Raw genomic sequence first — 14,675 nt, forward strand, 5'->3', positions numbered from 1 at the left:
ATAAAAGTCATGATCTCCATTTTCTTCCTATATTTTCTATTGATCTAATAAGAAATATCAATCTATTGTAAATTTTCATTTTGGGTGGAACATTGATCATTTTAGATGGATTTCATGTTCATTTATTTTCCATTAAATTTGATACATGTTCATTCTCTTTACATTATATGTTCATTCTTATATTGAAAGATGTTTATTTGCAATCTAATTCAATATATATCAACATGTTATTTAGATTTATACTTATTCATTCATTCTAACATTAAAAGACATTTGTTTTAATTTTAATACATGTTTGTTATTATCATAACCGTATCCTTCTTGGAGGATCGGTAGGTCTCTTTGATGTTTCTCCTTGGAAAAACAGCATATGGATGCTAGATAACAAGGATGTACAAGAGTCATGGAAGGTGAACAACCTCTGGTCGATGGAACAATGTAGGCAAGGGAAGTTGGCGAAATGGATCCGTAACTTCGGGAAAAGGTGGACTGCCTCTGGTCGATGGAACAATCCAGAGGTAGGGTCCAGCGGCTAGAAGAGCACCACACGTTGCGTGGTGTCCGGTGCGCCCCCGGCGACCCTTGAAAATCCAGAGGACCGAGTGCCGACCACGCCTGGTCGTACTCATAACCGCATCAGGTCTCCAAGGTGAACAACCTCTGGTCGATGGAACAATGTAGGCGAAACATCAAAGAGACCTACCGATCCTCCTAGAAGGGAGATAAATCGTAGAGGCTTTTCCCTCACCCCTGTCCATCCTTTGGCAATTTAACAAAGGTAAATGCCTCAGTACCCAAGTCAAATGACGCGATATGGGTAGGTCTCCCACTACCGTTTCCACCCTTTTGTCGCGTGCTAGCCAATTCAAAGTCCCTTTGGAGAAAATTGGGTTCCCCTTGTAAGCAAGCCCTGAAATGGAAGGGAAAAGAAAGCGCCTACCATCCTCTGTGTTCGAGGCTACTGTCTTCAAATCTTCAATCTTCTTCCGCTCCTCCTGCTGAAGCTTTTCAAATTGGTCCTCCTTTACATTTCTCTCTCCAGCTCCACCTCCTCCTCCCAATTCCTCTTCTTCATCTCACTCTTCTTCCCACTGTGCAATAGCTCCAACATCTTCGGCGGGGCGAGGAGCATACTTGTTCATTAGCTCGGTTAAGGCAGCATCAAATTCCCTCTCGAGCTCCACCTCCTTCTCCCAATGCGGCAGTGCCTCTTCTTCATCTCACTCTTCTTCCCACTGTGAATTTGTTCCAGTTTCTCTCTGTCAGCCAAATGACGCGATATGGGCAGGTCTCCCACTACCGTTTCCACCCTTTTGTCGCGTGCTAGCCAATTCAAAGTCCCTTTGGAGAAAATTGGGTTCCCCTTTGTAAGCAAGCCCTAAAATGAAGGGAAAAGAAAGCGCCTACCATCCTCTGTGTTCGAGGCTACTGTCTTCAAATCTTCAATCTTCTTCCGCTCCTCCTGCTGAAGCTTTTTAAATTAGTCCTCCTTTACATTTCCCTCTCCAGCTCCACCTCCTCCTCCCAATGCCTCTTCTTCATCTTACTCTTCTTCCCACTGTGCAATAGCTCCAACATCTTCTACGGGGCGAGGAGCATACTTGTTCATTAGCTCGGCTAAGGCAGCATCAAATTCCCTCTCGAGCTCCACCTCCTTCTCCCAATGCGGCAATGCCTCTTCTTCATCTCACTCTTCTTCCCATTGTGAATCTGTTCCAGTTGCTCTCTCTCAGCCAAATACTTCTCAATTTCTTGGTTCTGCATCTCCTTAAACTTGGTCGCCTCCTCAACCCTGAAATGGAAGGGAAAAGAAAGGTGACAAGTGTATGCTACTACATATTAAACCAAGTGAGTTGTTGATTATCCTCACTCATCTTCTTCAAGGGAACAACTACCATCTCTTGGTATGACCTAATCTCATACTTTAGTCTTGTTTTTCCTAATTTCGAGGTAGGGTCTAGCGGCTGGAAGAGCACCACACGTATTTCAGGGCTGAGGAGGCGACCAAGTTTAAAGTAAAGAGGAATTCCAGAGCAAAAGCAGTTCAGAGTAAAGAGAGAAGAGCAAGGGAAGTAATGCAATAGAAGTATAACCTGTTTATGCTGGCTTGTAATACCTCTGGTCGATGGAACAATGTAGGCAAGGGAAGTTGGCGAAATGGATCCGTAACTTCGGGAAAAGGTGGACTGCCTCTGGTCGATGGAACAATCCGGAGGTAGGGTCCAGCGGCTAGAAGAGCACCACACGTTGCGTGGTGTCCGGTGCGCCCCCGACGACCCTTGAAAATCCAGAGGACCGAGTGCTTACCACGCTTGGTCGTACTCATAACCGCATCCTTCTTGGAGGATCGGTAGGTCTCTTTGATGTTTCTCCTTGGCAAAACAGCATATGGATGCTAGATAACAAGGATGTACAAGAGTCACGGAATGTGAAAGTATATAGTCTTATTAGATATACTCTTAAATGAACTACTTTTCTTGAATCTTAATAATGCAAAGCACATTTAGGACAGAAATGATTCCAGCATCTTTAGTTGCTTGACGCTGCAGATTATTGAAATAAGCCAGAACAGTGATAGGATGAGAATTAATAAACACCAGATGAATTAAAAAAAAAAAGCATCTGCTAAAACAACTAGTTTATAAGCAGTAGCAACGTGTGGTGCTTTTCCAGCTGCTGGACCTTACATCCGGATTGTTCCATCGACCAGAGGCGCCTACATTGTTCCATCGACCAGAGGCTGTTCACCTTGGAGACCTGATGCGGTTATGAGTACGACTAGGCGTGGTCGGCACTCGGTCCTCTGGATTTTCAAGGGTTGCCGGGGGCGCACCGGATACCACGCAACGTGTGGTGCTCTTCCAGCCGCTGGACCCTACCTCCGGATTGTTCCATCGACCAGAGGCAGTCCACCTTTTCCCGAAGTTACGAATCCATTTTGCCAAGGCGAAACATCAAAGAGACCTACCGATCCTCCGAGAAGGAAGATAAATCGTAGAGGCTTTTCCCTCTCCCCTGTTCCATCCTTTGGCAATTTAACAAAGGTAAATGCCTCAATACCCAAGTCAAATGAGGAAGATATGGGTAGGTCTCGCACTACCGTGTTCCACCCTTTTGTCGCGTGCTAGCCAATTCAAAGTCCCTTTCGAGAGAAGAACTTATACAGGCGAAGAATGCTATTGATAAGAGCATTGCAGCTCATTACATTGATGTAAATCCAATTATTATGACTGAAGTTATTGGTAATGATCTCGATGTTCCTCTAGGATTCCCACCCAAGTCTAATTCTTCCTCCAAAAAGGCATGTGTGCATCCTGGATTGAAATAGAATAGCAATGTTGGTCATTATGTCGATCTGCCCGGAGGACCGAGTGCCGACCACGCCCGGTCGTACTCATAACCGCATCAGGTCTCCAAGGTGAACAACCTCTGATCGATGGAACAATCCGGAGGTAGGGTCCAGCGTCTAGAAGAGCACCACACGTTGCGTGGTGTCTTATGCGCCCCCGGCGGCCCTTGAAAATCCAGAGGACCGAGTGCCGACCACGCCCGGTCGTACTCATAACCGCATTAGGTATCCAAGGTGAACATCATCTGGTCGATGGAACAATGTAAGCAAGCCCTGAAATGGAAGGGAAAAGAAAGCGCCTACCATCCTCTATGTTCCAGGCTACTGTCTTAAAATCTTCAATCTTCTTCCGCTCCTCCTGCTGAAGCTTTTCAAATTGGTCCTCCTTTACATTTCCCTCTCCAGCTCCACCTCCTCCTCCCAATGCCTCTTCTTCATCTCACTCTTCTTCCCACTGTGCAATAACTCCAACATCTTCGGCGGGGCGAGGAGCATACTTGTTCATTAGCTCGGTTTATTATTATTATTATTATTATTATTATTATTATTATTATTATTATTATTTGAAATGGAAGAAATACTTCTCAATTTCTTGGTTCTGCATCTCCTTAAACTTAGTCGCCTCCTGAGCCCTGAAATGGAAGAAATACTTCTCAATTTCTTGGTTCTGCATCTCCTTAAACTTGGTCGCCTCCTGAGCCCTGAAATGGAAGAAATACTTCTTAATTTCTTGGTTCTGCATCTCCTTAAACTTGTTCGCCTACTGAGCCCTGAAATGGAAGAAATACTTCTCAATTTCTTGGTTCTGCATCTCCTTAAACTTGTTTGCCTCCTGAGGGCTGAATAGGAAGAAATACTTCTTAATTTATTATTAGGTGATAGTAGGGGTTGATTTAGTAGGGGTTAAGGTGATAGTAGGGGTTGATTTAGTAGAGGTTAGGATAGTAGGGGTTGATTGGGGGTTAGGATGATAGTAGGGGTTAAGATAGTAGGGGTTTTGGTATAGTAGGGGATTACATAATAGTAGGGGTTGATTTAGTAGGGGTTAAGATGATAGTAGGGGTTGATTTAGTAGGGGTTAAGATGATAGTAGGGGTTGATTTAGAAAATCTCTTAACCCCGGGTACTTAAACGATTAACACAATCCCCATCAAAATCTGCAGCTAGAGGACCACACATAAGAGGGTTTATTTTGACCACGTTATCTTCATGAATGTACACACGCAATGCTTGAAAAGAATGCTTATGAGTAGTAGGAGGTCGATTAATGAAAACTATATCCCCATCCATAATCCTCCTATGAACAACTTAGCCAAGTCTTAGGAACGTATGCCCCTTATAACCCTCCCTCAACGAATATGTTGACAACCCATCCCTAAAGGTGAGACACAAGTTGATTTGATATTATTATTCATTTAGCATTATCATATTTACCAAAACATGATATTTGAGGATCCCCAAGCAGCTACTCACTGCTCTTGTTGAATTGTATTCGTGTGGTATCTGAAGGTATTTTTATGTATGTCAATCACGTGACGCTTAATTGATCCTTTATAAACATCATGCATCGAACAGCATACACTGAGTATCATAGACCAATTCATTCATAGACGACCTTAATTTTTGCTCTGTTTGTTTTGATTTCAGCTGGATTATGCGTTTTATGCTGGTTTAGTCAACTAGAAATGATATATATGATTTACAATATAATTTTAATATTTGGTTTAGTCCGTTTATGGGGAGGTGTTGCCGAAATGTTTGCAAAATACTCTCTTCTTTTGAGCTTATTTGGGGTTGTATAGGGTAATTGGGGTGGTTTGACATACTTGGGGCTGTTAAATTACTTGAGGCGCTTACTATCAAATTTGGGGCGGTATAGGGTAATTGGGGCGAATAATTTAACGTGGGGCGGATAGTCTAATTTGGGGCGGTTTCGTTTTGTTGGGGCGGTTTGACATACTTGGGGCGAATACACAAATTTAGGGCGGTTTGACATACCTGGGGAGGTGCTTAAGTCAACATTAAAGTTTTTTTTTTTTTTTTTTTTTTTTTTTTTTTTTTTGGTAAGGCTTTTTCTATTGATTTAATTTGAAGTTTTGTAAGGCTTGTGAAGTTGAACTTAAAAGGAGACCAAGAGTAGACCCTTTGGCTTCGTCTTCTGTTGGGAATTGGGACTTGTTCTTAAGTCAACATTAAAGTTTTTTAGGAATGTTCAATTTCTAGCAGTTTGTAATTGTTAATAAAGATTATATCACAATGATGTTAATTACATTTAAGGAGTAATTGAAATTTATAGCAGGAATTGTTAATGTCATGAATGTGATTTTTACATTCTCTTTATTTGTGTACTCTATGTTCTAGAATGAAGAGTTTAGCATTTTTCTGGAAGAAACATGCAACTAAGTCTCAAAAATCGTCATATTAAATATGTAAACCGTTGTAACCCAGAATTTGAACTTTTTTATTAAGATTTTCATTGGGTCACTGGCTTGAATGCTGATTGTTGACTTTCTTGGTGATGAAATCTTGTCGGGGACCTCAGGATGAATGTAGTTGTTTGATCAAATTATGTTGCGATAATAGTAGTGTTTGCATTTATTTGATTTTTTTGCCTCTTCAAATACTTTTTGCAAGGTGCAAGGCCAATTTCTAACATGATAAGGTTTATCCAGTTGCAAAAAGTATAATCGGAGGTAGTAATTAATATGAAGCCGAGGGAGTAATACACTATACACACACTTCTTATTATAGTGTACTCCCTCTGTTTCATATTAATTGCAACAGTAGGTTGTTCACCGCAATTTCATTTATCACTTCTTAGAGGGTGTAACTACTTGATGTTGATATACTGAACTACTACCCGCGTTTAATATTATTTGAAGTGTTCTTTCCACCGTAATAAGTAGCTCGTTATTATTTTGGTTGGTGTTAAAAAGGTTTAAATGCCTCGAAATAAATGCTTTGTTATTACACATTAATAGATTAACAGTCTTATTGTTATAATATTAACTCAAAAAACAAACATCTTCGAAATTTTTGGAGTAATAATAGGTGAAATTGTTCGTGAACAGTTCAAATTTTTGGCACAAAGGTCAACTTGTTTCTCAAATTAAAATTGTTATACGACCCCCACCGTTACAAGATTACTCGGCACACAGGCCGGCATAACATACAGAATTCATAATTAGTTGATCACTAACTGCCCCGATAATTAATTACATACAAAAAATTCATAATTAGATAATTAGGGTGTAAAACGCCAACAATTAATTGTTTACAACACCACCAATCTTGAAGCCACCACCACAAGATTTCCTTTGCTATAACCTAATTTCTAATTTATTATCATTAATTTTTCAATGAATTTGGGAAATCTTTTGGCTGTTCTGACCGGGTTTTGAAATGAAAGAGAAGGGATCGGAATTCGATATTATTGGAGAAGCTCCGAGAAAGCTGTAGGACAAGACGAATTCGAGTTTCAATGTATATTTTCGTATCTCTTTTATTAATATTTATTTACAGTATTCCTTTTTTGCATGGGCGGATCTATTCACGGGCCTCTGGGTCACACAAATACTGAAAACAAAAAAAAATTAAGTAAAAAAAAAAAACAAAAAACAAATACTGAAAACAAAAAAAAATTAAGTTAAAAAAAAACAAATAATGAAAACAAAAAAAAAATTAAGTTAAAAAAAAAACAAAATGAATAGGCCTAAACCGTTTCATTAAATCTATCAGACGTGTCACTAGTCTCACACAGTCACGATTCTCACTCTTCACTCACATTCACACGTCTCCCTCACTCTTCAAATCTCACGATTCACGATTCAAGATTCACAGTCACGGAAATCGCCACACCGCTGCCGCCTGCCGTCGTACATTCCAGCCACCGCCCCTCCGCTGCGCCGCACCTTCTAGCCACCGCCCAGCGCCCACGGCCCACCGTACAGCCGCACTCCAGGACTGCCTCCACACCTACAGCCTTCTAGGTAACTTTGATAATTTTCAAGTTTTAATTTCGTATTATACACTAATTGCTGACTTGTTGGATTGATTTTGCGCTTAATTGAGTTGTTTGTGTTATTTAATCTAGTCAATTAGTGTGTATGTTCTTTGAAATTGTTGATCTGTTATTAAATTTATCAAATTAGAAAGTTAGGGTTTCTGATTAATTTTGGAATTGATAATATTGAATTTCTGATTTTTTTTTCTTTGAAATTGATATTATAAATTGACAATGGGCTAGTAAATTTGATGATTTCATATTTAATCTATGAAATTAGGGGGTTAAGAACTTAGGGTTTCTGATTTTTTTTGGAATGGATTAGTTTGGATAATTGCATTTCTGATTTTTTGAAATTGATATTAGAATTGGTCAATTGGATATAGTGATTGCCTTGAATTTGTATATGTTCAGTGCTAAGCTCACTATTAGTGTTTTAGGCTTTTAGCTATACTGTATTATCAAGTTAGTTGCTTTTGTAGTTGGTTCTAACTCTATCCGTTGCAACGACAAGTGTAGAAAGAGTATTTTCTGGAATGTTGAATGATTGCTTGGTTACCCTTTCATTTCATGTTATTGTGATGGGTTTATGTGTGACTTTGGTCAAGGTTTGTTGTATTACTGACATGCGTGTATTACACTGGCTGATTAATAGTCTATTTCCTAATGTATGGATAAATCACTTTCCTAATACAACATATGAAACTTCTGAGCCTTTTCTACAGCATTGCTTAGGATTACGCGGCTTATACAACATGTTGTCCCTGCCTAAATCCGCGATTCTATCCCCATTTTTGTCAGAGGTGTTGGGATATTACGATCCCATTACCAACACCTTTGACATTCGAGGGCACGTGCTAGGAATAACACTAGAAGATGTGTTATTCCTAGCAAGAATCCGGATTGACGGCAAGCCGGTGCTTGTTAAAGATTATAGGAATAACCATTGCAGTGCTATTTTCGAAGAGGTGATCTACGATGTTAACAAGTTGTATGAGATTATCGAAGACACCTCTGCGGATTGGAAGAAGCGCAAGGCAGCACTATTAATGGTAATAGTGCAATGCATTATAATTCTATCTCCCAATGGGATAAACTTTTATCCCCCACTTTTTGAGGTTCTAAGTGATCCAGATGGGACATTTGGCACTTATGCATGGGGGGCAGCCATGCTTGCTTTCCTCCAGCATCACTTGGAGAAGTTGAATCAGTCAACAAAATTAGGTGGTTGTACATGGCTTTTGGTGGTAAGCTTCTTCTTCTTTTTTTTTTTTTTTTTTTAATCAATCTTTATTTTATTATATTTATTATTTAAAAATTAATGTGATTGTGACTGCTTACTGTACAGTGTTTCTTCTTGGTACAGATCCCGAAGCTGTGGGATTCTTTAGGCCTCACATCAGTGAGGGAGGAGATGGAGGCCGGGCAATTGGATCAACACCCATTTCCAATGCAATGGATACTAGAGAAGCTGCTTCTAAATTCCGCCCTTGGCAATGACCGCAGGTCGGATTACCGCAAGAAGATGCACACTGTTTTTGAGAACCTTGAAGATGAGGTATGTATATTTTTTTATTTTTTTTTGGTAAATTCCCTGGCAGAATAAGTTTGAACGAGTTTTGTCCATCTATATTATATCGATTTTGGTTATAATAAGTCTTTTGCTTGTTTATTGATATCATTTTCTTTTTGCAAGTATTATTCTTGTTTAATACAATCTGCTAGAACTATTAAAACTTAATTATGAACGCTAAAAGAGTTTAAGAGTTCTCTGGCAGAAACTATTTGAGGAGTAGTCCCCTTGTATGTGTCATTCTTTGTATTGACAACCATAAATCTAGTCTGATCTGATTTTAAAATTAAAATGAACTGAAACAAGTGTGCTGAAGTCCCTGGCAGAATAAGTTTGAACGAGTTTTGTCCATCTATATGTTGTTTTTGTGTCACTATGTTAATGTCCCATATTCTAATTTGAATTAGGCCCTTTTAGGAGCTGAATTACACTATTGAATTTTTTTGGTTTTGATATTGTATTTGATGTTTTATTGACAGGAAATTTGCTGGACACCCTATGCCAATTGGGTGCTTCCAGATGAGTTGAAAGAAGATAAATGGTTCGTAACACGACTTGGCCCGATATTTTGTAACAACTTTGTGGTTCATCATAAACCACATCTTGTTACAAAACAATTTGGAGGCTACGAACTCGACCCGGTCATGCATAGGGACAAGCTCGCTATATTTGATCATCATATACGATTTGTGGATAATCGTGGCTCTAACGGGCACGATTATTTCGAGTCGTATAAGCGTGAGCTTATATTGTGGGATAAAAAAATGTGTGTTGATGAAGTCCATGATGACAATCGTTCTCCTTCTCCTTCTCGTTCTCCTGCTCCTTCTCCTCCTCCTCCTCGTCGTCAACGTCAACGTCGGGATTATTCACAGGTGGGGGGTTCCTCGGAGAAGCTCTCGTGAACGACGTCCGAATGTTCCGTTCACACCCAGCCAGTAAGCTGGTTTTTTTTAAGAACTTGTATAGTTGTAGAACCATTTGGTTCTTCTGTTTTTCACACCCAGCCAGTGAGCTGGTTTTTTTTTAAAGAACTTGTATAGTTGTAGAACCATTTGGTTCTTCTGTTTTTTTTTTTTTATTTTAAGTTCAATATGATACAAATATTTTTATATTATACATTATTTCATGTTAGCCATTCAAAATGGGCATTAAATAGTCATTTTTCTTATATTTACTTTTATTTTTTCTCATAATATAATAAAAACTATTAAAAAGTATAGAAAAATTGAAAATCGGTCCAAACCGGTCTGGTTCGGGTTTTGGACCGGTTTTTTCGGTCCGGTCTTCGATCCTTGAATTTGAAATTTAACGTTGGATTATGAATATTATTATGAATATTTATAACGTTGGATTAAAGTAAAGTCTTCCGCTGTTGTATTTTGATAAATGCCATAGTATTCAATCAATGTGATTGGTTGGATATAGCAATAATACCCTTTTAATTCTCGGTTTTATGATGCCACGCGCCAAATTAAGTATTTTATACAAGAGAGAATATGGGGGTGTTACATAATTAATTAAAATGGAGAATGAAAAAAGATGGTTACTTGTTCACAGGGAATAAGTTTCCGCTTTCTTTGTAGACAAAACACCACTCTCCCGACACCTCTTCTTTCTTCCTCATGTGAAGAACCACTCGTGTTCATGTTAGATGATCCGGCATGGTTAAATACATCACTTAGTCACAAATTGATCCAACTATCCCATGCTAGATGATCAAAGAGAAAAAAAAAAAATTTACTTCTAAATAGCATTCAATATACTTCTAAATAAAAGGATTACATCCACCCCCTAATTAGGCTGATTAATTAATTAATTAATTAATTACACTTAAGGATAATTATTCCTCATTCTTTTTCACCCACTAACACTAAAAGAAATTTTAACTAAATATATACTTTCACACATTACTCACGCACAACAACTATGCCCCCTTATCTATTTATACATGCACACACAGTAGCCCTCACATAGTCCATACATGTCACACACACTTATTGCGTAGACTCTCAAGCACAAAGCAACTCAAGTTACCTTTCATATGCACAATAACAATCCAAATTTGTTACTTGATAAATAAAATGTTTAGTCAAATTTTTACTCAATTTTTTGTATCCAAGGCAAAAAAAAAAAAAAAAAAAAAAAAAAAAAAAAAAAAAAAAAAAAGTGGTAAAGGCTTGTCAATGTGGAGATCATCAATTGGCAAAGGGAGCTGTGAAATATATTAGATCTAAAATTTTTCCAAGCAAATACATTTCAGACAACTATCAACCCGATTTTTATCGGTTTTTCGGTTGGTTCCGGGTTGACCCATATATATATATATATATTTTCAGGCCCGCACCGCGAAATTTAAAATTTTTTTTTTTTAGTTTGATATAAACCGGTCCAAATTTAAACCTAAAAAAAAAATTTGAACTAACTGGTCCAACCGGCCAAAAATCGGATCGGAACCGAACCGATTAATTCCGGTTCTGATTCTCGAAAAATCGAGATTCCGATCCCGGTCCAAACCGGTTCCGGTCTGGTCCGGTTCGGTTTTGGACCGGTGAACACCCCTAGATGACACCCTCGGTAGGATGCCACTCTTTTCATATACGGTTAATATAGGAGGAATTCAGTACATTGGTGCTACAGCGAGAACCAAAAAACATACACAGTAGCCCTCACATAGTCCATACATGCCACACACACTTATTGCATACACTCTCAAGCACAAAGAAACTCAAGTTACCTTTCATATGCACAATAACAACCCAAATTTGTTACTTGATAAATAGAATGTTTAGTCAAAATTTTTACTCAATTTTTTGTATCCAAGGCAAAAAAAAAAAAAAAAAAAAAAAAAAAAAAAGTAAAGGCTTGTCAATGTGGAGATCAATTGGCAAAGGGAGCTGTGAAATATATTAGTTCTAAAAGTTTTGCAAGCAAATACATTTCAGACAACTATCAACCCGTTTTTTATCAATTTTTCGGTTTGGTCCATCTACTGGCTCTTATTCAGTTGCATCTCGGGACAAAATCCCAAAATAATTGCTCTTGCTCCATCGACCAAATGATGTTAACCTTGGATACCTGATGCAGTTATGAGTACAACCGGGCGTGGTCGGCCTGCATCAAGAAACATCTTGGTTTTTTATCTTGGTGGTGGAACTTTTGATGTGTCTATAGTCGCGGTGAAGAAGTATGTCTTTGAAGTCATAGCAGTATGCGGGGACACTCACCTTGGTGGAGGAGACATTGACAATAGAATGATGGACCATCTTGTAACCGAGTTTAAATTGAACCACAGTAAGGATATAAGTACAAATCATAGGGCTCTTGGAAGGTTGAGAGCTGCATGTGAAGGGCTAAGAGAATCCTCTCTTCAACTTCAGAGACAACTATTGAAATTGATGGTCTCTTTGAGGGTATCGATTTCTCATCAACCATCAATCAAGCAAGGTTTGACAAAATCAACAAGGATTTGTTCATGGATTGTTTGGACCATGTTGAAAAGTGTTTGAAGGATGCAAAATTGGAGAAGAGTGATATTGATGATGTTGTCCTTGTTAGTGGGTCTACTCGAATCCCCAAAGTTCAGAAATTGTTGCAGAACTTGTTGCCGGTGTAGATAGTAGCAGTAAGAACGCTGTGCTTGTGGATGTTACTCAGGAGGCGACCAAGATAAAGGAGATGCAGAACCAAGAAATTGAGAAGTATTTCTTCCATTTCAGGGCTCAGGAGGCGACCAAGTTTAAGGAGATGTAGAACCAAGAAATTGAGAAGTATTTCTTCCATTTCAGGGCTCAGGAGGCAAACAAGTTTAAGGAGATGCAGAACCAAGAAATTGAGAAGTATTTCTTCCATTTCAGGGCTCAAGAGGCGACCAAGTTTAAAGAGATGCAGAACCAAGAAATTGAGAAGTATTTCTTCCATTTCGGGGCTCAGGAGGCGACCAAATTTAAGGAGATGCAGAACCAAGGAATTGAGAAGTATTTTTTCCATTTCAGGGCTCAAGAGGCGACCAAGTTAAAGTAGATGCAAAACCAAGAAATTGAGAAGTATTTGGTTGAGAGAGAGCAACTGGAACATATTCACATTGCTTAAACCTAGGCGAGACAAATTAGTTTCTCCTGATTTGAAGGATGTTCCTGCTCAATCAATGAAGGAGACAACTGCTGTTAATGGTCCATCTACTGGCTCTTATCCAGTTGCATCTCGGGACAAAATCCCAAAATAATTGCTATTGCTCCATCAACCAAATGATGTTAACCTTAGATACCTGATGCAGTTAGGGCTCAAGAGGCGACCAAGTTTAAAGAGATGCAGAACCAAGAAATTGAGAAGTATTTCTTCCATTCAGGGCTCAGGAGGCGACCAAGTTTAAGGAGATGCAGAACCAAGGAATTGAGAAGTATTTCTTCCATTTCAGGGCTCAAGAGGCGACCAAGTTAAAGGAGATGCAGAACCAAGAAATTGAGAAGTATTTGGTTGAGAGAGAGCAACTGGAACAGATTCACATTGCTTAAACCTAGGCAAGACAAATTAGTTTCTCCTGACTTGAAGGATGTTCCTGCTCAAGCAATGAAGGCGACAACTGTTGTTAATGGTCCATCTACTAGCTCTTATCCAGTTGCATCTCGGGACAAAATCCCAAAATAATTGCTCTTGCTCCATCGACCAAATGATGTTAACCTTGGATACCTGATGCAGTTAGGGCTCAAGAGGCGACCAAGTTAAAGGAGATGCAGAACCAAAAAATTGAGAAGTATTTCTTCCATTTCAGGGCTCAGGAGGCGACCAAGTTTAAGGAGATGTAGAACCAAGAAATTGAGAAGTATTTCTTCCATTTCAGGGCTCAGGAGACGACCAAGTTTAAGGAGATGCAGAACCAAGAAATTGAGAAGTATTTCTTCCATTTCAGGGCTCAGGAGGCGACCAAGTTAAAGGAGATGTAGAACCAAGAAATTGAGAAGTATTTGGTTGAGAGGGAGCAACTGGAACAGATTCACATTGCTTAAACCGGATTTAGAAAGGCAAAACTAAGCTTTCAATATAACCTTTTGAGTGAACTATGTTATCTACATTATCGAAAGCAATACCCCCTTGAGCCATTTATGGTGTCTCCCGACTTGGATCAAATACTTTGAGTTTCTTCTTAGTAGGAAGCAAACACTTGCCAGTCTCAGAGAAACAATAGTATATGACACCAATACGATTGATAGAGAACAATTTATGCCAGGAATTCCCATCACTAGAGTGCTTCAACGTCCAAACATCATCTTTAGAAAAATAAGTTGTTGTACAAAGCAACGATAAGCACCCTCTCAACTCCAACAAACGCAGTCTCATATGAATGTTAAAGTTATTCTGCCAGTTATACTTCTCCAACCAATCCATCGGCGACAATTCCTTAAATTGTTCTGTAATCAAATCAAAACCAATAACAGGATTGCGATTGCCCTTCTCCCAATTCAACACCGTTCCAATGAACATGTAAAAAGTATCATGAATCAACACTACCCTTTCTACAATATGACGTGCATAGAGATCCTGAAAGTGATGATAGGAAGATCAAATGACGGGTAGTCCAATTTACCAATTCTTTTCCAATTTCCAGTACTCAGAGAATACTCATGAATTCGAACATAGTTACCACCATGACATAAAAACGCACCAAGAATTTTATAGTCATCAGTTGACGATTCATGATAAAACACACAACCAAACTGCGAGCCACGAGGAATCATGATTGTTCGATGGCG

General features: G+C 39.0%; 2 protein-coding genes and 1 pseudogene across 4 annotated transcripts; 2 read left to right on the forward strand and 1 right to left on the reverse strand.

The window, feature by feature from the left end:
- Positions 1-4,511: 4,511 nt before the first annotated feature.
- On the forward strand, positions 4,512-10,114 carry LOC110705227 (protein MAIN-LIKE 2-like). 3 transcript variants are annotated; one of them, XM_021883085.1, is made up of 4 exons: positions 4,514-7,338; positions 8,078-8,599; positions 8,701-8,910; positions 9,405-10,112. In XM_021883085.1, exons 2-4 carry the CDS (start codon positions 8,108-8,110, stop codon positions 9,828-9,830), a joined length of 1,128 nt encoding a protein of 375 aa, XP_021738777.1. In that variant the 5' UTR covers positions 4,514-7,338; positions 8,078-8,107; the 3' UTR covers positions 9,831-10,112. The 3 variants fall into 3 exon arrangements, with proteins under 3 accessions (XP_021738775.1, XP_021738777.1, XP_021738776.1); XM_021883083.1 differs by having other exon boundaries at positions 4,512-8,599; positions 9,405-10,114; XM_021883084.1 differs by having other exon boundaries at positions 4,514-8,599; positions 8,719-8,910; positions 9,405-10,111.
- Positions 10,115-12,014: 1,900 nt separating this feature from the next.
- Positions 12,015-13,439, forward strand: LOC110704894 (annotated as a pseudogene).
- A 586-nt stretch (positions 13,440-14,025) lies between these two features.
- Positions 14,026-14,660, reverse strand: LOC110704895 (F-box/kelch-repeat protein At3g06240-like). The gene is made up of 2 exons (XM_021882706.1): positions 14,510-14,660; positions 14,026-14,438 (listed from the first exon to the last, which is right to left on the reverse strand). The coding sequence occupies exons 1-2, from the start codon at positions 14,658-14,660 to the stop codon at positions 14,026-14,028; spliced, it is 564 nt and encodes a 187-aa protein (XP_021738398.1).
- Positions 14,661-14,675: the final 15 nt, after the last annotated feature.

Source organism: Chenopodium quinoa, unplaced genomic scaffold (assembly GCF_001683475.1).
Source record: "Chenopodium quinoa cultivar QQ74 unplaced genomic scaffold, ASM168347v1, whole genome shotgun sequence".
Taxonomy (NCBI): Eukaryota; Viridiplantae; Streptophyta; class Magnoliopsida; order Caryophyllales; family Amaranthaceae; genus Chenopodium; species Chenopodium quinoa.